Below are 26733 nucleotides of genomic sequence, written 5' to 3' on the forward strand. Positions count from 1 at the left end.
TACCTTCATGTGGCCCACAGCGGAAGCAGTGGGCTGAGCCACAGAGTGGCCATGGCAATTAGTGTATAACCGTGGTGATGAAGCAGTCACCATGGAGACCATGGTGATGGGGCTGGACCTCAAGGATGACACCTGAGGTCTCTGGTCCTTGAGCAGAGTAGTGAGAAGTATGGAGGTGGGAGGGGGAGGGGTGGCACAGGGTTGGGAAGCGCTGGCCTGAGCTGTTCCCCAACTCTACACACGGCTCTGCCCAGTACCCCCCAGACCCCTGCACGGGGTGAGATGAGAAGGGAATCTTTGGCAGATTCTGGTACCATCATTTGTCCTTTATACAGAGAAAACAAGCTGGGGTGAGCAGGTGCCAGGTCAGTTGAGAGCCCAGCTCTGTGACAGCTCTTCAGGCCTGCCAGACCCAAGAAGGAACCCCTAACTTCTGGGCTCCCAAGAGGCAACAAAGCCTCTCCCTCTCCTCTCTGCTGGCCTCTTAGGGACCCAGGCCCAGTCCTCAAGCACCAAACCCCTCACAGAACAATTTGTCTTCTTGCACAAAAGCCCTGGGGTACTCTGCCACATCCTGACCCTGTGTGGCCCGGTGCCCAGTGTGCTGCTGTCTTCAGGGACAAGCCAAGCAGCAAGTGGCAGGGCATGGGTCCTGGGGCTGACCTGGGAACCCAGGAGTGCACGGTAGTTAGTTCATGAACTGGGTGTAGCCCTCAGCTCCTGTGACGATGACATCCATCCAGATGCGCATGGCCTCTGCAGATGGGGCCACCATGTAGTACAGCCGGTCATGGGTCTTCACGCAGAAGGTGAGGGCTGGGTTCGGACTCTGCCAAGGCAGGACAGGAAGTGCTAAGGTGAGACTCCATGCCCAGAATACTCTGTTCACCTGTCTCTTGTCTGCCTTTCTCCTTGAAGTCCCAGGAAGCCCTGAATTTAAGGCTGTCTTGGGGGGGGGGGAGGTTCAAGACAGTCCTGGAACTCACTCTGTAGACCAGGCTGGCCTCCAACTCACAGAAATCCACCTGTCTCCGCCTCCCATGTGCTGGGATTAAAGATGTGCACCACCACCACCTGGCCTAAGGCTGAGTCTTAACCAGTCCAAAACCTAGTCCCCAGGGGTCTACAAGTTTTCATTCTAACATGTGGTGGTATTAGGCTCTCTGAACCCTTGCAACCCTAACAGGGGCATGCCTCAGATCCAAAATTAATACAAGAGAATCTGTCATAGGAGTTGTCCCAGTGAGAAGCAGATTCTCCTCTAAGCCAAAAGGAGGCAGGAAAAGGCAGTAAGTAAGAGGCTGGACCAGACCCTAGAGGGGCATTGATCAGGGTTAGGTGGGGCCTGAGGGCTGGCAAGAAACAGGGCAATGTTTCTTGTCTGGCTCAGCCACCAACAGCTCCTTTTATCGACTCCCCGTCTCTAACCTAGTGCCTGCGCTTCCCCCACCGACCCCTTCATCTCCCCCATCAACTGTCCACCTCAGGGCTGCACCAACCGTCAAGGTCAGGGAGGAAAGCAGTAAGTGGGCTTCAAGCCTCAGGAGCCCCTTGCTCCCTCCTCTCTGGCCTAACACAAATTAGAAGGATGGGGGAGGCGGTCAGGGGTCAGGGGCCATGGGACACAGGAGCTGTTAATAGAAGTTCTAGTTATAGGCTCATGGAGTAGGGGTACCTCAGTCACCATGGTGAAGTGGAAGAACCTTTTCTGGGAGGGGAGAGGAAGAAAGGAAGAGAAAACCGGTGAAGACAGTGAGGGCGAAGCGGAGCCTAAAGACGGGCTCAAGGCCTTTGTGCCCAGAACACCACAGCGACACCCTTCCTGGGGACCATCCCACGCTGGCCCCCGCTGCCTCACCTTGGCTGCACTGCGCAGGTGGTCATAGTACACCTCCTCGATGGCCTGGAAGTAGATGACCCCCTTCAGCTTCGTTTCGTGCTTGTCTGCAAAGGACGAGGAATGGACTGAGAGGCAGAGCATGGGGTGCCCAGAGTCTGAGCTCACTTCCTCGGCTGGGGAATGGGGGAAGGGTTGGAGAGATGGCTCACTGGTTAAGAGCACTGACTGGTTAAGAGTCTTCCAGAGGACCTGGGTTCAGTTCCCAGCACCCACATAGTAGCTCACAACTGACTGTAATTCCAGTTCCAGGGAACCTGACACCCAAGGCAAAATACCAATGCACATAAAATAAAAATATTAATTTTAAAAATAAGCCAGGCATAATGTAAACCAGAGCTCTGCTGAGATGCGATTTACTAGAAGACAAGACAAAACCACTGACAAGAAATGTCAGGAAAAGGACAGGCGGGAGCAAAACTGGTCTTTTATGGATGATGTGACCACGTCAGTCCAAAGTAGGGCACTTGGGACCCTAGCAATTTGCTGAGGTTGAGGTAGTTTCAGGCCTGTGTAAAATAATAATCTCTACAATGCCGGGCGGTGTAGCACAGGACTTTAATTCCAGCACCCAGGAGGCAGAGGCAGGCAGATCTCTGAGTTTGAAACCAGCCTGGGCTACAGAGTGAGTTCCAGGAGAGTCAGGTCTACACAGAGAAACCCTGTCTGAAAAAAACAAACAACAACAACAACAACAAAACCCTCTAAAATAATAATTACATTTTAACTTAAACACAAATAATAAACTAGAAAGAGTTTGATCTCAGCACTCAGGAGGCAGAGGCAGAGGTGGGCTGAGCTCTGGGAGTTTGAGGCCAGCCTGGTCTAAATACTAAGTTCCAGGCCAAACAGAGCTATATAGTGAGACCCTGTGGCAACAACCAAATAACAAAACATAATTTATCTGACTTAATATAAAATAACAGATTTACAACAGTGTAATAGTGTGTGTGGCCCTGGCTGTCCTGGAACTGCTGGACTCCAAGGCGTCTGCCACCACCACCTGGCAGCTTTTAATAAGTGTAGACAGGTTAACGAACAAGAGTGTACATTGGTGGGACATGACACAGCTGCTGTTGGATACGATGGTACAGCATGTCTGTGTGTGCTGTGTAGGCACCCGTGCAAGGATGTGCATGCCCGCGTGCATACACTCAAGAGGCAGAGAAGGATGTCACTTTCTACCGTATTCCCTTGAGGCAGGGTCTCTCACTGGACCTGGGGCTGGGCTGGCAGCCAGCAAACCCCAGCAATCCTCCGTCTCCATCTGTCACAGTGCTGGGGTAACAGGGGTGCATGGGGCACACAGAGTACTGGGTCTGCACCCAGGTCCTCATGCTTGGGCATTAAGTGCTCCACCCACCAAGCCATCTCTCCAGCCCCAAGGAACATGGGATACAGGTGTGGGTAGGGGAATAAATCTATAAAACACACCAAGTGTTAAGTACAAAATGGTAGATGTATTTGAAACAGACTGCTAAGATACCTTAAAGCAAACAGAACAACGTATTAGCTGCTACCATTTGGATATGAAAAGGGAGTAAGAATCCTGTTCGTCGGAATGTGTGCACACCTAAAATCCTAACGTTAGAGAAACACGGGCAAGGGTGTAAGACCAGTTCTGACTACATCGTGAGCTTGAGGCCGACCTGGGCTACACGAGATGGTGTCTTGCTTATAAAAAGCAACAAAACCCACTGATCAGATGGTGCAACTGACACCTTCAGCCACCAGCTTGAGTCCTGCAGGAGATGAGAATGCTAAACTCAGAGGTGACAGCTATTAGTAAGCTCCTCGCCTTGGTCCCTTCCCACACTCCAGGTTATTTCAGGCCCAAACCCCTGCTCTAGCCTCCTAAGGTCCTGCCCTAACCTCCAGTCCTGCTACTCATCTGCCCCAATGTTGGAGGATGAGCTTTGAAAGCCAGTCTGCTATTGTCAGTGCACAGCCGTCTCCCACGTTCCTCCTGGGGAGCCAGCTACAGGCTTGCATAGACTTTGGTGTCAATGCCCCCTCCAGCTTGTCTCACAGCATCCTCTACATTACTTACGTTCTCACTGCCCCACTCTCCACACTCTCCACCATCTCTTCCCGTCCACATTCTTGGCAAACTCCTAACCAACATTTCAGACCCACTGCAGGCCGCTACAACACACAATCGTGAATCCTCCAACAGCAATAGCTCCGTGCCAGGCACACAACAGGCGCTCAATTACTGAATGAAGGATGACGAAGTCCTAGTATTGGCATCTAAAAAAGAAATCACAAACCCTTCTGCCAGGAAGCTACAGTCCCATGAGAAGATGCAGGCACACAGCCTAGTGACTTGCCAGTGTGGCTATGAGCTCGGGAAAACCCTGCACATCTGAGGGTGTCATGGAGTGTGAAAGGCGAGAGCACAGAGCATCCAGAGTCTGGCACAGAGCACGGCATCTGTCACTACAGCATTCTGCTCGCGGCTGATGTCACCCAGCAGACAGGGATGACTGCCGGAGTGCTGAGGAGGGTGGGAACCACCCCAGGGATGGTGGAGCGGCTGAGGGGTTTACCCAGGTTAGGCTCTGTTGGGATTTCCTGTAAGAAGGAAGAGGATGCAGGCCCAACAGGCAAGCCACACCCAGGTCCTGGTGTAGCCCACACCCGTCTCAACATTTCCTCCTCTGACCTGAGAAACCTGGCGGCCCTCCAGCCACCCCCTCCTTCTTCTTTCCCTGGAAACAGTCACAGCTCCTGCCTACACTTCCGTCCCGCCCACCTATCCTTGGTCTTGTGCAATCTGTGGTGGAAAGCCTTCTCTCCACAAATCTGTGTCTCGGAGTCAAACGGCCTCTGGGCCACATCATTCTTGGCCTTCTGGCAATTATTTATCATTGCAGCGGCACCTTGGGCTTAAAATGTCTGTTCTCTTGGCTGGCTTCCTTCTCTGTTTCTGTTGCCCGCCTAAATGTGGTCTCCTTTTGTTTCACAGACATGAAGGGAGATCGTATTTGCCAAGTGCCAGCCCAGCACCTGGCACGCAGTCAGAGCCAGCTCCCTGCTTCCTGCCCCTTCTGCCTCTGCTGGTTTCTTCCTGCCTCGTTCCCACAAGTGGCTGTCTCTCCCCTCTGCTCCGCCTTGTGGTTGCTGTGAGACCTTCGACAATTAGCCTTTCTGAGTCCCATTTTTCTTACACACAAAGTAGGTGTGAATGTAGGGCTTCTTGAAAAAATGAGACGCACTGTTGCATATAGAGTCCTGATCACACATGTGTTGGATGAACAGGACTTGCATCTGCTATGACATTCAACGAGGCTCCCCTTGCAGCCTAGCCTCTCTCCTGGACCTAACTCAACACACCTCAGCCTCTCCATGTGTGAAGTGGAGCTCTGCTTCCCCAGGCTGACAAGGTCCCTCTACTGTCCTAGCCTAGCTACACCTAGGCTTCTGGTCTCTCCACATCCAGGACCGAGGGTGATCAGGGAAAGCTGCCCAAGTGGGTAAAAGGTGAGAGGGAGCAGGCAAGGCATGGGGCCTGGGCATTCTTGACCCTACAGCCCTCCCCTGTCCAGCTCTCTAGGTGGTGGGGCTGAGTGACTGGCAGGCAGGTGGAGCACAAGTTACTTCCCAGCTGAGGCACTTCGGGTCAATGCAAAGCCCCTCAAACCTTTCTCGTCTCTCTGCTATTATACCAGCAATGTTCCAGAAAGGTTCACTGTGTAGCAAAGACAACCAGCCCACGATGCACAGCAAATTCATGTCATGCACAGGAAGGGACCCAGAGGACCACTGATCACAGCACAGTCTAGCCCTTGCCGACTTCGGACCACACAGCACCTCATGCTCAAAACAGGAAAGTCCGCCGGGCGATGGTGGCGCACGCCTTTAATCCTAGCACTCGGGAGGCAGAGGCAGGCGGATCTCTGTGAGTTCGAGACCAGCCTGGTCTACAGAGCTAGTTCCAGGACAGGCTCCAAAGCCACAGAGAAACCCTGTCTTGAAAAACCAAAAAAACAAAACAAAACAACAACAACAACAAAAAAAAACAGGAAAGTCCAAAGGTATTCTGGGGATAGGAGTCTATGCTAGAAACCGGTGAGGGAAAGGAAGGGCAGAGTTGAATAAGGTCCCTGGTTCCTGGGATGTCCCCAGAGTCCCTGACACTGTTTAACTGGTTATCTCAAAGTCTCTGAGGGGGAACAAGGGGCACTTCCCAGGCCAAATTTTGTACCCCGTGTCTGGGTGTCCCTGTCAGGGAAACCCACACACTGTACTTAACTCTCTGCTTGGTCCCTGCCTTCCTGACAGTGTGCACCAAGGAAGAAAGCATGGTCATCTTGTCACCAGAGCCTGAAATAGGGACTGGAGTTTATCAGATTCCCCACAACACCGCAGAGCGAGGACTATGTGGAAGAATGGAGGGATGTGAAGCAGGTATACCCCGTACATTTTCAGAGGAGAGCCTCTGGCCCTCTACCTGAAAGCTTGGCTTCCTTCTAGCAGACCGGCCCACCCAGCTCTTAGAGCCCAGCGGTCCCAACCCTGACTGGCCCAAGGGCAGTCTGTGGGAACTCACCCACATAATAGGAAAGGGTGCGCTTGAGCCGATCAAAGACAAACCAGCGCTTCTTCCACGATTTAATCTTGCCGCCCATCTTGATCAAGTAGCCACGGCAGACCTGGTGGGGAGTAACACTGGATAACTATACACACGTGGAGCCCGAGCCTTTCTCCCCGAGTGGCTCCTTTAGGAGAGGCCATCGCCTCTGTCCGCATGGGCAGAGGTCGTCCCCAGCATCTCAGGCTGGCACACAGGGGACTGGGACAGTCCTGACGGCGTCGGGACAGCCTGAAAGCACAATTCTAAGGTCCCCCTCCCACAGCCTGAGCCACGCAGGCTGGTACCTTGCTGCTAAGCACCACATGTAGGCAGGTGTCCACCCCGTGACCTGACGACTCTATGTGCGTCTTCAAATCAAAGTCCTCCTTCCGGTTGGGCAGATAGCGTGTGAGAGGCCGTGCCTGGGAACAGAGGGCAGGGATGGCAGAGTTATTCTTCTTTTCTCGTTGTTCCCTCATTCTTGTTCCTCGACTTTAGCCCTGGACCTCCCACATATTAGCGTCACCCCCTCTCGACCCTGTGGCTGTCACTGGCTTCACAGGACTTGGGACCAGCGTGGAGACCTGGCACCTGTGCTGACTTGACCTAGGCCCAGGCAAAATGCTGACCAGCCAGTTCCTCGCCTCGGTTCTCCCACCTATGACAATGACAGCCATTGCTGTCTTCTTGCCCCTCCTCTCCCAGTGGACAGAATGACAAGAGGCCAGATGTGAACGTGTCCTGGGGAAAACAAGTCCCAGGGGAGATCTGTGCTCCAGGGCTGGGATGCAGGTCAGAGAGGAGCACCTCCCTAGCATTCTCAAGGCCCTGGGTTCCATCCCCACCATCAGAAGACAGGGATGGTTCAGTGGGTGAAGGAGCCTGCTGCCAAGCCTGATGACCTGATTACTGGGACTCACATAGAAGGAGAGAAACTCACAAGTTGTCCTTTGACCTTTGTACATATATCCCCCCCCCAACACATACATACACTAAACACATAATATAATTAAAAGAGAGACAGAGGAACCTCTCTCTAAAAAGAAAGAAAAATGAGTAAAATAATCCGCTTAGTGATTTGTTTGCATTATATTCTTCTAGTGTCCGAATATTTAATATAGAGACTCTAGACAACCACCTAAGGTCTATTTCATCTCTGTTTACTAATAAGAATTGTCCATTGACTGGAATATTTTTCTACTCTTGCTTTTCCAGAAAAACCTTAAAATGTTGCCGGGTGGCGAGACAGAGGCAGTCAGGTCTCTGTGAGTTCAACGCCAGCCTGACCTGCAGCGGAGGTTCCACAATACTCAGGGCTACACAAAGTGACCTTGTCTCAAAAAACAAACAAACAAAATCAAGTAAGGGAAATGTCACAAATGACATAAAATATACAACTTGCAAGAGATGCAAAGATGGCTTGCACTCCTATCAGGCCCTAACCTCAGAGACAGAGGCTGAAGGACAGGGTGGTCTGAGAGGTGTCAGGGCGGGGACAGGAAAGGGGTCAAGGTCTCTGACAAAGATTAGACCGCGGTGGAAAAACTCCAGAGTTTCTGACTTTTTTTTTTTAACTTATTTTATGTGTATTAGTGTTTACCGGCTGCACACATGTGTACCACACAGGGGCGTGCCCAGAGGCCAGAAAGGGCACCAGGACCCTCTGGGAGAAGAATTACAGCTGTGTGAGCTACTGTGTGGTTGCTGAGAACCAAAACCTGTTTTCTCTGCAAAAGCCATTTCTCCAGCCCCACTGGTGGTTTTTTTTCTTTCTAATTGTGTGGGGTTTTGTTGTTGTTGTTTTTAATTGTTGCTGTTTTGTTTGTTTTGTTGATTGGTTGGTTTTTCTGAGACAGAGTTTCTAAGTGTATCCCTGGCTGTCCTAAAACTAGCTCTGTAGACCAGGCTGGCCTCAAACTCAAAGAGATCCTCAGGGCCTCTGCCTCCAGAGTGTTGGGATTAAATGTGTGCGCCATCATCACCCTGCCTAGCTTCTACAGGTTTCTTAATTATCAAAGCCCAGTACGGGTCCTACCTCCTAGGTTTTATGTTGCTGCATCTCAGAAAACAAGGGAGCTGTGGTTGTTTGTCCCTCTACAGGGAGGTCCCAGAGGACCCCAGCTTGGGGAAGACTATGGAGACTCAGTCAGAAGGAGCCACCTGGCTGAGTTCTACAGCACTCACAGGGTAAGGGACCAGGCACACACATAGATGTCCTTGCTCGGCCCCTTTTCTCCTCCCCCTGCTCATCTCTCTCCTGAGGAACATCTAGTTTTGAGCAATGAGAGATTTTTGCCTGAGGAGAAGTTATACGCTAAACGTTAGGGTAAGGTTGTTCACAAGTGACAGAGACTGGAGCCCAAAGGCCCTATAAGGAGAAGAGGGCTGGTACACAAGGAGTACCATGCAAGATTGGCAGATGGTAGAAGGGATAGATAGCACAGACTCCCAAAACTGAACAGGGCCCTACAGAGGCCAAGGCGGCCGTGCTGGTTCTTACCAATCCTGTCAGCTCTGAAGGTATACCCAGAATCCCACGTCTTTGTCTCTCTGCGTACCCAGAATCCCACGTCTTTGTCTCTCTGCGTACCCAGAATCCCAAGTCTTTGTCTCTCTGTGTAACCAGAATCCCACGTGTTTGACTCTCTGTGTACCCATAATTCCATGTCTTTGTCTCTCTCTCTATAAATATGACTCTGTAGTGGTCGCATAGGTGTGCCTTTCTTCAGACCCTGATTCCAGAGACACATAGGAGGGTGGACAGCTCCACACCCCACCCACCCCAACGCACGCACCAACAAACCCTCATGCGTTTGCTGTAGCCGCCAATGAGTCCCAGGTGGAATGCTGCCTGCGTGAAGCCCACAGTAATCTTTTCTGGCTGCCGGGCTCCACTGCCCGGCACAGGGGCCTGCTTCCCAGCCCCGTCAAGCCGACCATTACCTGGGAAAACTGTTTCTCCCGCAGCTTCACCTCCTTCTCCACCAGCTGCTGCCTGCGGGCGCTCTCACTCTGAAGCCTCCTTTCAGCTTGCTCCCGCCTCCGCCTTTCCTCCTCCAGGGCCTGCCTCCGTAGTTCCATCTCCCGCTCCTGCAGAAAGGAAAAGAGGGGTCAGTGCCCTCAGGCCTGCACAGAGTTACAGACCCTGGACACTGATCGCGCTAAGCAAGCATGTCCTTAAAGACCACCCTCTCCTGGCTAAGGATAAACACTTCAAACACTGGCTCTGGCAGCGTGTTATGGGCTACACCCTACCAAATCCTTCACACTCTCCACGCCTCAGCTACCTCATTAGGAAACTGGGCTTTAACATATCTGCTTCTGGGAATGGGGTAAAAGTTCAAAGAAGTCAGATATGCCATCAGATTCCAGCACAAAAATAGCACTCAATAAAGTGAGGCTTGTATAACTTTCTTTTATGGAGGCAGGGTCTCATGTTACTCTGGCTGGCCTAGAACTCTATGCAGACCAAGTTGGTCTCTAACTCAGAGATCCATCCGCCTCTACCTCCCAAGTGCTGAGATTAGAGGTAGACGCTATCACACTTGGTTATAACAAAATAAATATTTTTATTTACTTCTCCGTGCTTGTGCGTGTGTGTGTGCACTAGCATGTGCACGTCATGTATGTGCAGGTGTCCACGGAAGCTAGAAGAGGGTGTCAGGTCCCTAGGAACTGGAGTCATAGAAAACTATGACATAAATGTCAGGAAGCAAACTGTGGCCCTCTGCTAGAGCAGCGAGCCCTCTTCCCTGCTGAGCCAGCTCTCCAGCCCCAGACTCTTACAATTTTACATGAATTCCTAGATTATGTGTTAGTAAGCTACTCTTTTCCTTTTAATTATTTAATTTTATGTGCATTGGTGTGAGGGTATCCGATTCCCTGGAACTAAGTTAACAGGCAGGTGTGAGCCTCCATGTGGGTGGGAATGTTTGAACCCGGGTCCTCTGGAAAGGCAGTCAGTGCTCTTAACCACTGAGCCATCTCTCCAGCCCCAGAGTTAGCTACTCTTTTTGACAGCTGGTGCATACAGTCCTTTTCCAATCACTGACTTAACATGGCTCTTAAAATTCTTCATGTGACATTCACTGTTGAATTTCAAATTTCAGAGATTAAGGCCACAATTGAATTTTTTGTGTGTCAATCAGCAGCGACCCTTGCACTAGTTTTATTACAGCTCAAAACTTAGCATCATCTCTAATTTTCCCTCCAAGAGAGGTTTATAAATTTGCCTAAATTTGATGTCATTAACATGGAGACATCTGTTTTAGCTGGCCCTCCATCCATATGGTCAGTTCTTCCTCTTTTTCCAGCCCCTGTGATTCCTCAGTCCCACTAACCAACGTCTCTGCCCTGACTTAGGTACCCGCCTTTCCTTTTCTTTTTGATCCTCTACCTCAACCCCACTTTCTGCTCTTCCAAACTATTCCCAAAGAGAATGTCCCCCTACTTAAGTTCCCACAAGGTCCATAGGATGGGGCACGAGACTGAAGCTACCCAATAGGAAACACAGGTTGGACAGAGTGACAACTGCCTGCGCTCCAGGGGTTGGGACGCTGTAGCCTGCCCAAGTCTCCCAGGCCACACTTGAGAAATACAAACTTTTACTATAAAGTTAATGTGGGCAGAAGGGCTTGGGGTATGGTAGGCGGAAGGGCTTGGGGTACGGCAGGCGGAAGGCAGCTCCGTGCTCACCACCTGCTGCCTCCTGGCTCCAGTCAGCCTCACCCTGGACTCCATGAGCCGGCTCTTCTCTGCATGAGCTTCCTTTAGCATCTTTTCCATCTCCTCAATCTTGCCCATGTCCAGACCACTGGCACTAGGGAGGGAAGGGGAAGAGAGAGCTCGTCAAGTGAGCTCAAGGGCGCCAGGCACAAGCAGAAGGCTAGAGGGAGGAGGCACCTGGACATGTTGTCAGGGGAGCAGGCTGAGTTGCCCCCTGTAGAGATGCTGGTCTCCATGCTGTCCGAGCTCTCCAGGCTCAGGGTGTCATAAGCATGTTCACCCTCCTCGCCACGCTCCCTGCCAGCTGGCAGGTGGTGCAGGATAGAATGGTGCATGAGAGCCGGGAAGCCCGAGGGGCCTGCTGCAAAGGGCGCCGCACCGTGCAGGGCATCCCACTGGCACTGGGCCTCAGCGGCTGCTTTCTGCTTCAGCTCGGCCAGTCGCCGCCGCTGCTCCTCAATCACCTGGTGCCCTGCAGGAGGGGCAGTGGGATTCACAGACGGCTCCTCACTCACCAGGGGTGGGAAGACTGGAGCATCACAGAGAGAGGAGGCAGGAAGAGACTAACGCAGAGCAGCCCTGCCCCACAGCTGCCTGGTTCCCACAGCTCTAGGCCAGTGGCCCCTGCAGTCATGTAGGCCAGTGTTTGCAGTCTGACTTCAGGCCTCTTTCTGCATCCCGGGCACACACAGGGCACACGACTGCCCTAGTGGTGCCCAGGCAGTATGCCAGCCAGCTGTTCCAGCTCGCAACTGGGGCCTGTACAGATGAGCAGGGCACATGCACCCACCACGTCTGCTGGGGAGGGAGGAGGGTAGCTGGTGGGAACCCCCCCCGGACAGTGCAGGCCCCCAACAATGCAGAAGCAATGGCAGCCAGAGCAGGAGGGAAGACTGGAAAGCATAGCTGAGCGCAACAGGGAGGTGAGCTGGACCGGAAGCCAGCCGAGGCCAGAGGATGTGGGGGTGGGGGTGGGTAACACCAGCAGGCAGCAGAGCCTGGGCAGGACACATCATGCTAATGTCAGGACAGCGGCTGCCTGGCCAAAGCAATGTCCTGAGTAACCAATGCTCTACCTGCTGGGTCGTCGGGTGGGAGGGGCTCGGCAGGAAGTGACTCGACTGGTGTGGGGGGCCCAGGGCAGAGGGTGCAGGAGAGAGACACAGAGGGGATAAGAGGAGAGAGAGGCACAGACATGGGCTTTCAAAACAACTGAAACACACATAGCCACAGGACTCCTGTCTGAAGAGCCAGTGTCTCAGGAAACCATTGCTAGAGGGCCTCATCACATCCACCCACCGCTTCCAATGTCCACCCTACTTGGTCAAAGATGGGCCCTCTAAGATGTCACAAGTCCTCAGACCCTTCGTCCCCTGTCCTGGGGTCTTCTGAGAACTCCCAGGAAGATCTTCATGAGATCTGAATCTTTGCTGCCCTTGCCCAGATCCCAGTGACAGGAAATATCCTGGGCGCTGGTTGAGCGTGCACGAGGTGACAGAGGCTCTGCCCGGGAAATGGGGGCAGGGGCAGGCTGGCATTACAGACACTTACCCTTCTGCTGTAGGGCCAGTTGGCGCTTAGTCTCGATATCCTGCAGCGTGGCTGCCAGGTTGCGAGGAAGGCTGCTGGTGCCATTCTGGGCAAGCAGGGCACTCTGCAGGGTGGGGGGATGTAGGAGCGCTAGTACTGGGGCTCAGGGGACCCCATCCCCAGCCTAATGTCTGCACGAACAGCTTTAGCCTCTGCCCAACATGGCTGTCTCCATCCCCGACACCACACATGTCCTCAGACCTTTGGTGATGGACTACGGCCCAGGGTAGCCACGCTGAGCTGTGAGGAGGAGGATGAAGAGCCTGAGGAGGAGGGGAGAGGGCCACTACGGGTCCGCGGCAGAGGGCTGCTGGCCTCGCCATCCATCTTGGAGCGGTAAACCTGGAAGGGAAAGGTATTGTCCAGTGATCACCCAGCATCCCCACCAGCTGCTGCTTCATGGCACCTAGATCAGCTGTGATCCAAGGCACAACCCCAGCACAGGGCCTCTGAGCCCTTTTGGCTCCAGCAGACAAGCCTCCTGAGTCAGCCCAGTGGGCAGAAGCTACTGGCAACTGCCCAACCACCTTCCCAGGCCCTTCTTCCCTGAGCTAATCTCTGGCCCAGGCCTGAATCTGAGGAAGGACCTATGAAGTGACCCACGCAAGAAGTTAGTGTCAGCTGGACAGGGTTCTGCAGGAGACTAAGTGAAGGCCATTAACAGGCTGTGTGGACACACCTCCCTACCCTGCATCTGTAACGGAAAGGGCAGAGCTAGACGAAGCCCCGGCCAAACTCCCTTGCGGTGCTGACACGCAGCACATCTGGCCTTCGGAGTTGGAACGCCGAGTCTCCGTACTCCTTCCGAGCTGAGTGGCTTGGGTGAGACCGTTTCATGTTCTCCCATGCCTCAGCCTTTGATCTATACAATGAGGGCTAATACCATCTACCTCAAAGGCCTGTGGTGGGGATTCAATGCAACAAAAGCGGTCAAAGTCTCCAGCCAGCTTGGCACCCGATAGAGGGACCCCATGTGTTACATGAATCGATCCTCCCGAGGGACCACAGGATGTTAGCTGAGGTCACAGCCCCAGAGGTACAGCTCCTTCACTAAAGAATGAGTGAAGAGGTGGGATCACAGGCACTATGTGCCTGTGCCTCCCACAATCCGCATACTGCTGGAGACTCAGATATAATGGTGGTCACACAGCTGGCTTTTCCAGGGCCGTCACTTCGGAGAACCTGCCACCCTCTTTCCTGCCTCCAAGTATCACCTCTGAGAAGACCGGGAGAATAAAATACCAGCAGCTTCCCGCAGTGACAGCAGGCCCAAGGGCACGTCAAGCCTCTGGGGACTAACCCCCTTGGACTCAGGTGCTGGACTCCCTAGCTTCCCAAAGTGCCACAATGGCAAGATGGATGCCCAGGAAAAGACTCTTGTCGCCCTCTCCGGGCTTACAGGCCCCTCCGTGCCCTGCTGGGTAACCACATGACAAGGTGTACATTGTGCCTGAAGGATTGGCAGCGGGTGCTCAGAGCGGACAGGAACAGGACCTGGGAAGACAGGCAGTGAAGGTTACCTGCAGCTGACGAGAGGCTTTGGCAGGCAGAGGCGGGGGAGAGGAGCGAGGGGAGGCTGCGGCGAGGCCAGTCCCCAGCCCGGCCATCAGCTCCTGGTACCACTGCTCTAAGTCTACAGCAGGGAGCAGCAGCTTCTCCATCTGGAGGGGCAGGGGGAAGGCAAGGATGGAGAGGAAGGGCAGAGACAGGAGGGAGAGATGGGAAGAAGAAAAAGATGGAGGGAAGGGAAAGGGAGGACGCATTCGGGAAATGGGAAGGAAGGGAAGACGGAGGGAGGGAGGGAGGGAGGGAGGGAGGGAGGGAGGGAGGGAGGGAGGGAGGGAGGGAGGGAGGGAGGGAGGAGAACATAAGGAGAAGAAGAGAAAAACAGTAAGGCAACAGTCACACGAACTGGGCTGGGAGCAAAGAGAAACAGTCAGGACACAAGTTCTAGGGCATGGACTTGTGCTTTGTCAGCCACCAGGCCGCCGGCACCTGCAGGCATCAGGCATAGCCGTAGGCCCTCAGCTGGCTTAAAACTCAGAGGCCAATGAGCGGGGGCAACACACACAGTCACGCCAGCAATGGAATGGGGGTAGCGAGGACACACAGACCACCAACCTTAGATGAAAGCGTGATGGAAGCGAAGGAAGAAGAGGGCAGCATGGGAGGAAGACGGGTGATGGGAACCAGGTCCCGGGAGGCAGAAGCCCAGGAAGGCAGGCCTGGCGAAGGGGCTGGGGGCGTGGGTGAGGTGTCCCACATCACTTTTAGCTGCTCAAGTGTCACGTACTTGAGAGGCGGCCAGCCACAGGAGGGAATACAAGAGGTTAATGGAAGCAGAACCCAAGATATGGCCCTGACCACTGGGGAGGAGAAAGGTCGCAGCTTAGAAGGTCAACTCTAAGTCTCCTTGGAGATTAAAACACAGGGTTTGGCCTTCCCAGGCCACTGGGTGCTGAGGAGAGCTCCTAAGATCCCACGGAAGAAGGTGAACCGTGTTCAACCCTCTATGCCAAGATCAAGACCCCTTTGCCCCTGGCCCCCACCCAGGCTGAGAGGCACTGGAGGCCCCTGGGCACAGGTGGGCACACTCTGTGGCTGGTACCTCGCTGTCAGGCAGGGACTGGGGGAGTCTGGCGGGGCAGGCAGCAGAAGCATAGGGGTCCAAGCGAAAGCAGAACTGGAGAACCTCAGCCAGGCTCACATACTCCTAGGGTGCCCAGGGTGGGGGACAGAGAAGAGGTTAACAGGTTCGATTAAGTCCTCAATATCCCCACACTCCATGCCAGGCTAAACACCACTTCACATTGCTGCAGAATCCACAGTGGAACAGGGCACTCGGCAGCCAACTATGGCCACAACGGCTGGGGGGAAAGTGGGCTTGAAAGAGGTAGGCAGAACTGGCTATGGAAGGCTCTGCTCAACCTCTACTTTGGAGATGAGCGTAGGTAGCATTTAGTTGCTGCCCAGAGAAAAACCAACATAGCCATCTATGAATTGGTCCTGGGCAGGGAGCAAGTGAGGATGCCCTGAGAAGGTCTTCCTTCCAAAAACCCAGTGAGAACAGGACCCAGCTCCTAGAGTCCCATCGCCTCTATCACACTGGGCATCCCCAGCTGGGCACACGCATGCAGAGCTAAATACTAGTAATGGCACTGCCCAGGAAGGGGACAGGTCCCCAAGGGTCGAACATCAGAACAGGCGAGTGGAGAGACCACTAAGGCCTGAGCAAGACAAGCTCCAAGAAACAGGCTTGGCATCGGCAGAGAGCAGGCAGGAAAATGGGTTGGGTAAGTACTTGGAAAAACGTCAGTCCACTTTACTGGAGGCTGGAGAACAGGAACTGGATACTCCATTACTAGTCCCCAAGCCCTGAGGTGATTTGGGTGCTGGTCACCCACAGTGAGCTTAGCCAAAGCACAGGATCTTTAGGCTGCCTATCCAGGGCACCCCATCTAGCCCCAGAGCCATGCTATCTTCTGGGGTCAGAGAAAAAGAAGATGAGGCAGAGTTCAGTGTGCCGTGAGCATCAGAGAACGGCGTGCAAACCGCAAGCAAACGCAAACGCACGCTAACATTCAGTATGGGCCGCCCAGGCACTCCGTGAATGACAAGATGGTACACTCACACAAACTCTCAAACTGCCAGCCCAAGGAGATGCCACATGCCCTTCCGCCCTCCCTGGGAAGAGCCAGAGGCAGGAATTTGGTTAGCAGGCAGACAAGCAGAGGGCAAAGCAGAGCAGGCAGGCAGCTGCCGTTACCTCTTGTGCTTTTGGACAGAGCTGAGTGGAAGCAGGAGGGGTTAAGGGAACAGAGGACGCCCCAGCCTGAGAAGACCTTGGGGATGGGCCCAGAGCCTTGGTCTCCAGCCCCATCTCTGAGGACACGGAGACGGACAGCTGAGCCTACAAGAGGACACACGGTGAGAGGGGCCTCACCCCTAACGCTCAACTCAACCCCCTGCTCCAGACCTAAGCTGTCTGGGCAATGAGACAGAGAAGAGGAGAGAAATGTCGGGAAACCAGTTGGACTTCCCACACTAGACGTGAAGATTTGGGAAAGAACCTTTCAACTTAAGGCCCCCTTCTAGGCTGAAAGCCTAGCTTTAGACAGAAGCCTAGGAGGCCCGGGGAATGATCCATGGTCCCTGTGTTCCTCTTCAGCGAGGTTCACCCAGTCCTGAGCCTTCCCAAATTCTGAGTTCTCCACCACCTCTCCTAGGGACCCTAGGCCTCTCACATAAATTCAGCCACCCAAAAAGTGTGAGGTGCCAAAGGCAACTAGAGGCTGCTGGTAGTGAAGGGCCAAAGGTCAGCCCCCAAGGCCATCTTCTTCAAATCTTGACAGGAAGTGCACCTCACTCAACCACCCAAGATGAAGGTGGCACACCTTGCTCCTGAGTCTCCCGCATCCCCCAAGCCTAACGCTGGGGCTAACCCAGCCAGCCGTATTACCTCTTTGAGGGTCGAGGTGGTCTTCGGAAAAGGCCTCCCACCCGTGAGTGCATGGTATCGCCTCTCAAGCACCGTCAGTTTCTCCTTCTCCTGGAGGCCAGGACAGCAGGGTCAGAGCCATGGAAGCCAAGAGTGAGGACCCGCACCCGACCCCTGTGCTGGCAATCCCACCCTGCGTCTCTCCCGGGACCCAAGGCCAGCAACCTTTTGCAGTAGCTGCAGGGCGGCATTCTTGTCCCGGGCCAGACGCTCTGACTCCTGTAGTGCTTGGGCCCGGATCTGCCCAGCCTGACTGTCCAGTACAGCGAGGCGCTCCTGAGGAAACGGGATGAAATCAGGCCCTGGAGGGACATAACTCAGCCCAAAGTTTGGCTGAGTCTCCTGTCCAAAGGCCCAGGAGTCTGTGACAGTAACCATCATACTCTCCTGCTTGGCTTCAACTCACCCCAGAAGAATCCTGGCTAAAGAGGTCAGTTCCTTCCCTCGTCCCTCCTTCTCTCACCCAGTGACCTTGTGTCACTAGACGAGCTAGCTGCGACCAATCCTCTATTCCCTCACCACGTAGCCAATGGCTCCTAAAGCTGTGACACTGAACAGTAAGCCCTCTGCTGACCAACCCCCCACTCCCCATCACTAGAATTCGGGCCCTCCACTTCCTGCTGGGTTTTGCTCTCTCTCACAATGTTTAGATCCACTCTGAATTTCTACCCATTTTCCTAAAGTAGTCTCCGAACTTTGTTCAGTTATCTGAATTTCCTCACATCCTAAAAAGAATGCCATATTACTTGAGTAATATTATCTGCCTCATTTTGGTTTTTTGGTCTTGCTAAATAATCCAAAGTGGCTTTAAGTTCACTAGATAGTCCAGGCTTGCTTTAACACCCTCTGTAAGTGCAGACTGGCCTTAAACTGACTTGGGAGTTGAGGCAAGTCTTGAACTCAAGGAGATCCTTTTGCCTCAGCCTACTCAGACTGAACCCATCGCCACACCTTTTCCTTTAGTTTGGAGATGAGGTCTCCTGCTCCTTGGGCTGGACTTGAATTCCTGGGCTCAAGCTCTCTTTTTCACTCATCCCAGACAAACTGAGACATAGCTTTAGAACTCAAGTGTGGACCACAACTGTGGGTTTTCAGTAACTTTTAAAAAACTCAACAAGAGCTGGGTGGTAGTAGCGCGTGCTTTTAATCCCAGCACTCGGGAGGCAAAGATAGGTGGATCTCTGTGAGTTTGAAGCTAGCCTGGTCTACAGAGTGAGTTCCAGAGCAGTCCAAAGTTACTGAGAAACCCTGATTCGAACCTTCCCCCAAAACAAAACAAAAACTCAGCAAGTGGGGCCTGGAGAAATGGCTCAAGGGTTTAGAGCATTGGCTGTTCTTCCAGACGACCTGGGTACAATTCCCAGGATCTGCATGGCAGCTCACAACTTCCTTTAACTCCAGTCCCAGGGGAGCCAACACATACATGGTATACAGACACACACGAAGGCAGAACATTCGAATAAATAAACATAAAAAAAAAAAACAACACAGGCCAGGTGGTGGTGGCGCACGCCTTTAATCCCAGCACTTGGGAGGCAGAGGCAGGTGAATCTCTGTGAGTTCGAGACCAGCCTGGTCTACAAGAGCTAGTTCCAGGACAGGCTCCAAAGCCACAGAGAAACCCTGTCTCGAAAAACCAAAAAACAAAACAAACAAACAAACAAAAAACCCACAAAAACCAGCAAGGCCAAATCACCCATGTCCTCAAAACCTTTCCGTGGCTCTTTACCACCCCCAGACAGAACACAAACTCCCTACCCAGTATTGGAGGGCTCTCAGAGCCGGTGCCCCGCCCACTAGTCCCTCCATACACCCTGGCTCTACCATGCTGTGCTCTGTGCTATTGTAGACTTTCAGTCCTCATCCATCACCCTCTTGGCCCAGGAGGGCCGGCCATTCGAGCCTTTCCCCAAGGCTCCTCCTCCAAGGCCAGGCTGCATGCTTCCTCCTCTCCAAGGTCTCCTTGACTGCCATCCCATTTCCTTGTTCCTGTCTCTGTATTCACATTAGTTCATATCCATCCACCTCGCCTGACTGTGATCTGTGACTGTCTCCACCACCACCTCCGCCCTCCCGTAAGGTCAGGGCAGACCAGTGCCATTTCTGTCTCCACAACAGGGCTTAGCTCAGTCCCTGGCTCAACAATCATATGCTAAAAGAAAATGAGAACATTTTGAGAGGAAAAGATGAGAGCTTAGGCAAAGTGTGTTAATCTCAGGCGGTCTTAAACCACCACTCTTCCGAACAGCACATGGGTGGAGGCGGCACGGAGAAGGGAGCTATCCCAAACTTGGAGTCAGCCCGGGCCAAACCTCCCTCCGCCCCCACAGACAGGAACCCTCCCGGCAACAGCCGCCATTTACTCTAACCGAGGAGGACTGGGGTGCTCCCGAATGTTGTTTTTTTAAAATCTGTTACTCCATCTAATCTTATGAAGCAGGTGCTTTTACGGCCACTTTAGAGATGTTTAGGGTTAGAATCTCTTGGGTAGCAGTAGACTTAGGACTAGCACCAGACCTGTAGGATTCCAAGGCCAGCTTTCTCAATCACTCTGAACCATAGTGGACCGATACATAGGCTGTATCCGTTTTCCAGGGAAAACAGAGCCAGAGGGAACTCTGCAGATACAAGGGCAAAACTCACAGGGAGGACAGGAAAAAATGTCATCACACACACAGACACACACGCACGCACGCACACATCCTAGGTGTTAAGTTCACAAGGAAGATAGAAAAGAATGTCATAGCACACCACACACACACATCCTAGGTGTTAAGTGCACAGGGAGGATAGGAAAGAATGTCATAGCACACACCACACACCCACACCCACACACCCCCTAGGTGTTAAGGGCTGAGCAGGTTTCCTGAGCCCTAGGCTGCTCACAAAGAGGAGAGACACAGTCATTAGAGATGATGTCCTCCAGACCGCTAATGAATGGGACCAGCTGATCTAAGCCTCCTGGTTGTGTTCCCTCCAGGTGAACAGGGAACAGGAAGAGGTGCCAACCCAGACCATATGGAGAACAGCAAACATGCCTTGGGCCTCGAAGCTAGCAGCCTTGCGTTCCCATTCTGACTCTGAAGTTTATACTCTGGAAGGCTCTGTGCAAAGCATGGCTTCTGAGTTCTAGTTACTCATCTATAAAGCGAGGCAGAGCGCCCACCTTATGAGACATCCTAAGGACAGCACGAGAAAACCCAAGGGGAGGTCCTAGTTGGGCACATGAGCTTGAGAAACTTTAATTCTCTTCCTTTCCTACATCTTCTATCAGGGCAGTAGGTACATCTTAAAAATGTTTATTTTATGTGGATATGTGTGCCTGTGTGTCTGTGTACCTATGTACGGGAGCTGGAGGAGGTCAGAAAGGTGCTGGATCCCCTGGAACCGGGGTTAGAGACGATTGTAAACCACCATGTGATGTGGGTAATGGGAATCAAATCTGGGTCCTCTGGAAAAGCAGCCACCTTTCCAGTCTCCCATGATAGGTGTGTTTTTACAGCAGAACAGCTGAGGGAGGGGAACGAGGGATCTGGGCCTATGACATCCAGTGGTTCCCACTTAACATCAAACCCGGGCTGGCCGGCAAGTCCCATCTCACCGCATCTTAACCCTACTCCCTAGACCTCATCATTCTCACCTTCCATCTCAGTCTAGCCAGAAAACTGCTCGTGGGTCTTTGACGTGGCTATCACAGACTTGGACATCACCTAGACCATCCCCCCTAACCCTTTCCTGCTTCTTCTGAACACCTGTCCCATCCTTCTGTCACCACCTACACTTGGCGTGACTGAGACCAGTAGAGGACCACAGCGTTAGCAAATCGGAGCAGACCGGAGACAGTGCTCCATCTTCTCACTATGCATACAGTATTGCCTGAGCTGGACCAAAGCAGGAACCCAGATGGTTATTCTTCCTATTGTCAAGTCGATAGGCTAGCATCCAGATCTTAGGTCTCTGTGTGCATCCCAGCACTTCCAACAGCTCTAAAAAGGCACGGACAGGAATGGAGGTGTAGTTGAATGGCAGAGTATGTGCTTGGAATACAGAAGGCCCTGGGCTCAATGGTGAACACCATAAGATGACATTCAAGGGTGGTAGCCAGGCACCTCGGCCAGTCTCTTCCTCCATCTCCGTCTCTTTTACTGGCCAAGCTACTGCCAGCCCAAGAGAGCCAATTCCACTTTCCCTTGAGAAACTGTGGAGAGCCTGGGCACAACTACTAGCTATTCTTGCTAAGCCCTGGTCACCCTGCCTTTATATAGTAATTTCACACCAGCCCTATAGCTCTCATTTTTACTGATAATCACTAGGAAAAGGAGACACGAAAAGGTGTCTTTTGTGTCTTAACTTTCACAAAGTCACAGGCTGTGACTCAACCCCAGGTCACTAGCCTGTCCAGGAGTGAGCGGCGCACACCTTCCTCTTGGTCACGCTGCGCAGCAGCTCAGCCTTGCTCCGTAGCAGCCCCTGGCCTGCCAGTTCCCGCTCCTCCTCCACGCGGCTCTCCCGCTCCAGTTGCTGGAACTCCAGGTCCTCAAAGAGCTTTGTCTCAGTCTCCAGAGCGTCTGCCTCCTTCAACGACAGTGAAGTCCGGGTTTGGGTGGGGAGTGCTCTCAAAGACACTCTGGGCCAGGAGGGCCAGGCCACAGAGTCAAAAGTTATGGGGGCTGGACCCGGGGCAACTGGGGAAGGAACCGGCCCCACTCCCCAACTCCCTCTGCTCGGTTGGCTAAGCCCTTTTCGTGGACATCGCCGTCTGGAGCGCTGATCCCCACCCAACCTTGCCGCTCCCCTTCCGAGCCACTGCACCGACCCTAGTGTCCGGCAGGTACTGCAGGGGCCAGGTGGTCCCGTCCCACCGCTCTCCTGTCTTCGGTCTGGGCGGTGGCCCACGGGGGCCGGGGGAGGGGGCTGGTGGAACTGACCCTTCTCAGCTGCTCCTGTAACTGTTCCCGCACTGACTCGGGGCAGTTATCGAGCTGCGTCTGGAGCTCGGCGTAGAGCGCCTGGCGGGCCTCCAGGTGCCTCCGTCCCGCGGCCAGCTCCGCCCTCTCCTGGTCGGCGGGAGGGGAGGGAGGCGGGGCACAGGGGAGAGAGAACACACACTCCTCAACTCCGGCCCGGCGCGGGGCGCAGGGGGGCAGGGGCGGGCGCAGGGGGACACCGGGAGTGGGGGCAAGCACCGAGACAGAAAAGAGCAGGAAAGGAAGGAGGGCACGTAGGTGAGGCGAGAGGCAAGGAGCAGAGCTGTAAGACGGGACTCAGGCAGGGGAAGGTGTAAAAAAGGCAGAGGTGTGGGGGCAGGGTGGAAATGTTGGTCCCTTTAGAAATGTTTAGGTAGGTCCTAAGACAGGACCTTCCGTTTAGGCTCCAGACCAAAGTTAAAGCTCATGCATCGTGGCAAGAACTGAGCCTCGAGCTCTAACACTGTCTCGAGACCAAAATTTAACCCTGGGGAAAATAGGAGAGGTGGGAAGGGTTAAATCCAGGAGTTAGAGAGTAAGCGAGGAGCTGAAGATATTAGCGCTACAGCGGTGCAGCAAGTGGACCCCAGCCCAACCCCCATGGCCTCCCTCCTCTCCTGCCCAGGGTGGGGGTGGGGTGCCAGCAAAGCAGGCTGAACTTCAGTGGGGGATGAGGGTTGCAATTAGTTCGGCCCGTTGCCATGGTAATAGGAGCCCTAGGAGTGGATACAGGGAGGAGGTGGATGGCTCTGTCTGGGGCGAGATGACACCTCTGAGGGCGGAAAGGGGGACTAGGGGAGGAGTTGGTGAGTCACCCCTCCGAAGGACAGGCAGAGGAGAAACTGATTACTGATTCCAGAGCCAGAGTGGGGCCATGGGCTGGAAGCTGGGAGGGAAAGTCAAGAGAACCTCCTCACCACCACCATCACCACCATCACCACCTCAAACACCTGGACCAAAGGGAAGTCGAGATCCGGGCCCCTGAGCAATCTCGGTTAACTGAGGCTAGCCAAGTTGCTTGTGAAATGCCTCACTCCTAAGGAATAGACTCCCTTGCTGCACCTGCCCAGCTCACTGCATCTGCCCAGCTCACCTAACAGAGGGAAGGTCTTGCTCAGGTCAGGTCCTGAGGTCCAGACACTACTGTCTTTAAATTATCCTGTGTTCTAGGTGGCCTCCAGGAATAGAGAGAGGGAAGGAACCATCTGAATTCAGCAAGAATGGATAGCCACTCAGTGGGCAGAAAGACCCTGTCCAAGTCCTCCAAGCTCACATCTGGACCCCCTAAGCACTCAGCTCCCAAGGGCTAGACAGGAGGGACCAACAGCTCACCTCCAACCCCTGCCCTTCAATATTCTGGAGGCAGCAGCCCAGGCCTTTCCAGAAGGTGCTGATGGGCAGATCAGCTCTTTGGCCATGTACACCTTCCCCCAACACACACATCCTCGTACTCCTCCTGTCAATGATCCACTAAGCAAAATTTAGCTGTGCCTTCCTGCCAGTTCCTTTCTGGTCATGGGGTCCCGCATCAAGAAAAGACGGAGGCAACATTAGAGGGGCGAGACCAGGGGCATGAAGGCACCCATGGAGTTAGTAAAGCTGGCATGACTCAGCCCTGCCTGGGTGGCCTGGCAGTTAGGGGCATGCGGAGAGCCCAGGACAGTGATTAGAGGGGCGTTAGTGCAGGCCTGGTCGGCAAGCAGTGGGTTAATTTGGCACAGAATCTGGGAGTGTGGTTTTGGGGGCCAGAGCCAAAGCTCCGTAAATAAAAGGAGAGCAATGAATTTTAAGATTCTCAAAATTGAGAAAAAGAGGAAGATAACTCTCAAAAAAAAAAATCCAGAAGGAAAATTAAAACTTCTTAGAAAAATACTGTCAAATCCAGAAATAGATGAACCATCTCCACTCCAGGGCTTTTTGGCACGCTGTTGGGCATCTTGGACATGGTTGGCACAACCCCTGTGGGACGGAGCAGCCCCTGAAGACAGGCAGGAAATCTGAAGGGGGCAGGGGCAGGAGCTGGGACCATCTGGGATGGGAGGCTGCAGGTCCTGATACAGAGGCCCGTGGGCCATCTCCCAAAGACCACATCCTAAGCACCTGAGCATGCTGTAGAGTGCTTCTCCCTACAGGGGTCCCAAACCTGAATCATGTCCCCCACCCCAGCAGCACCAGTCCTTCAGGTTGTACTCACTGCCCAAGAAAGGGCTTTGGCACTTCCTAGAAGAACCACGCAGGCTCCAGAATGGCAGGCACCCAGGCAACCAGAAGTAGCACAGAGATCCAGCTAAATGAGACCCCAAACACCAGCCCAGCCCCTGGCAGTACCATCCAAGCTTGTACCTTCCATAGAGAACAAGGCGCCCCGTCCCTAGAGGGTTACAGAGACCATGTGGTGTGCAGGATGGATGTTGAGGGATGTACAGCCCTACAGAAAGCATTTTCTCCTCTTCTGGGCCACAGGCAGTCAGGTATGGGTTACCTTGTCCCTCTCCTTCTGGATGCCGGTCTCCAAGGCCACCAACTTCTCCTGCAGCTGGTCCACCGCCCTTTGTTCTTTCTGCAGCAGTGTTCGCTCTGCCTCCCTCTCCCCCTGCAGCAATGCCCTCTCCATCTCAGCCTAGACACAGACACCAGGACCCTCATCAAGGCAGGGAACTCAGGGCGGGGCCCCATCCCAGAGCCTGGGGGCCTCCCAGGCAGCTCACCTCTCGGGCTGCCTCCTGCAGCTGCTGCTCCAGCTCCTTTACTCGGACCTTCAGCTGTTCTACGCGCCCCAGCACCTGAGCCCGCTCCTCTTCCACAGCCAGCACCTCTCCCTGGAGCTTCGTGCTGGGAGCATCTTCATGCTGGAGGGGAGGAGAGCCACCCATGGAGGAAGTCTAAAACCTTCCGGGATCAGACGGACTAAGGGTGTGGATCACACATTCCTCAAACTACTTGAATGGAGTAACTAGGCTAAAACAGGAGACTACTTTCCTCCCAGCCAGGGAGCTCAGTTATAGGGAAAAGATTTACCAGAGTGCCAGAGTTGGGTGGGGCCCCAAAGAAAAACAGGTCATAAAGCACATTTATAGCTTGGGAAAGTCATGGTCACCTCCCTTTTCCTCCTAGCTCCCACAGTTCTTCACCTTGATCCTTTTTCACTACCCCTCCTTACTGGGCCCTAGCATTCCCATCAGCTCCTGGCCCCGCCCCCTCGAGCCCCTAACCTCCTGCTGGGTGCTCTCCGTGCTGCTGCACCCATCAATCAGCTCCTGGCCCCGCCCCCTCGGCCCCTAACCTCCTGCTGGGTGCTCTCCGTGCTACTGCACCCATCAATCAGCTCCTGGCCCCGCCCCCTCGGTCCCTAACCTCCTGCTGGGTGCTCTCCGTGCTACTGCACTCTTCTTTGAGGTTTTCTTCGTCAGAGCGTTCCATGCTCTCCCACAGGCGCTGGGAGGCACCTCCAGACTCCTCACCGCTCCTTCCAGAGACCACTGTGGCTCCTGTCAAGGCTCTTGAGGGCCTCCTCCCTGCCAATGCCAGGGCTGCGGTGGCCTCTCCAATACTGGGCAATTCCCCAGCCTCGGGTCCCCCGTCAGCTCGGCTGTACTCGGCACACAGGTTCAAGATGGTCTCCAAGCGCTGGCGTTCCTAGGGACAACGGGTGGACAGAGCATAAGGAACAGAAGTCTGAGATCTAGGGTGGCCCAAGTCAGGGTGTGCTGAACACCAGGGATTCACCATCATGAGGACAGCCTCAACCTTAAGACCCTGGGAAAGACAAGTGCGGTGCACATCTTTATCCCAGCACTCAGAAAGGCAGAGACAGGTACATCTCAGAATTTGAGGCCTGGTCTACTTAGTGAGATTCAGGCTCATCAGCCAAAGACTACATAGTGAGACCCTATCTAAAAATAAATAAAAATAAAAAATGAAAAAAAAATCAGTCGGGTATGGTGGCACATGCTTTTAATCCCAGCACTCAGGAGGCAGAGGCAGGTGGATCTCTGTGAGTTTGAGGCCAGCCTGGTCTACAAGAGCAAGTTTCAGGCTACACAAAGAAACCCTGTCTCAGAAAACCAAATAAAATAAAATAATCCTGGGGGGGAGAGAGGAGGGAAAGAGGGTCCCTCAAAAGTGGGCCAGAGAATAAGGCCATATGCCACCTGTCCATGTGGCTGGTCCCTCCCACTGTCCTGTTTACTTTCCCTTTTCATTCTACCTGAGGCTTCTTCATAGTCACATAAGGACACATCCAAACACACATGGAACAGACAACAGTCAGTAGCCTAAAGACCATCCTGAGACACAGAATCACCCGGTGCTCTGGTGACAGAGGTGCACACACAGGCTCCGGCACAGGAGCACACCGATCACTAGTTCTATCTAGGCACTCAAAGACCCTCCATGTGTGCTGGGAGGTACATCAGCACTAACAGGTAGGTACACACAAAGACACCAGCCCCAACATGCACGCGCGCACACACACACGGAT

The 26733-nt window shown here is 53.6% G+C and overlaps 1 protein-coding gene across 25 annotated transcripts in view; it reads right to left on the minus strand.

The window, feature by feature from the left end:
- Window positions 1–174: 174 nt before the first annotated feature.
- Phldb1 (pleckstrin homology like domain family B member 1) overlaps window positions 175–26733 on the minus strand; it is a 48230-nt gene continuing 21671 nt past the window's right edge. For 2 of the 25 annotated variants that reach the window (XM_057768859.1, XM_057768878.1), the window contains 20 exons: window positions 25608–25889; window positions 24962–25102; window positions 24736–24873; window positions 22215–22343; window positions 21706–21861; window positions 17452–17562; window positions 17248–17337; window positions 16555–16698; window positions 14309–14449; window positions 12990–13130; window positions 12750–12852; window positions 12275–12319; window positions 11376–11670; window positions 11169–11292; window positions 9417–9563; window positions 6779–6895; window positions 6450–6552; window positions 1859–1944; window positions 1676–1708; window positions 175–829 (listed from right to left, as the gene is read on the minus strand). In XM_057768859.1, coding sequence (XP_057624842.1) covers window positions 689–829; window positions 1676–1708; window positions 1859–1944; window positions 6450–6552; window positions 6779–6895; window positions 9417–9563; window positions 11169–11292; window positions 11376–11670; window positions 12275–12319; window positions 12750–12852; window positions 12990–13130; window positions 14309–14449; window positions 16555–16698; window positions 17248–17337; window positions 17452–17562; window positions 21706–21861; window positions 22215–22343; window positions 24736–24873; window positions 24962–25102; window positions 25608–25889 — 2667 coding nt within the window. In that variant the 3' untranslated portion in view covers window positions 175–688. The remainder of the gene's footprint in view (window positions 830–1675; window positions 1709–1858; window positions 1945–6449; window positions 6553–6778; window positions 6896–9416; window positions 9564–11168; window positions 11293–11375; window positions 11671–12274; window positions 12320–12749; window positions 12853–12989; window positions 13131–14308; window positions 14450–16554; window positions 16699–17247; window positions 17338–17451; window positions 17563–21705; window positions 21862–22214; window positions 22344–24735; window positions 24874–24961; window positions 25103–25607; window positions 25890–26733) is intronic. The other 23 variants (XM_057768861.1, XM_057768866.1, XM_057768867.1 and 20 more) reach the window with 23 other exon arrangements.

This window comes from Chionomys nivalis, chromosome 4, assembly GCF_950005125.1.
Source record: "Chionomys nivalis chromosome 4, mChiNiv1.1, whole genome shotgun sequence".
Lineage (NCBI taxonomy): Eukaryota > Metazoa > Chordata > Mammalia > Rodentia > Cricetidae > Chionomys > Chionomys nivalis.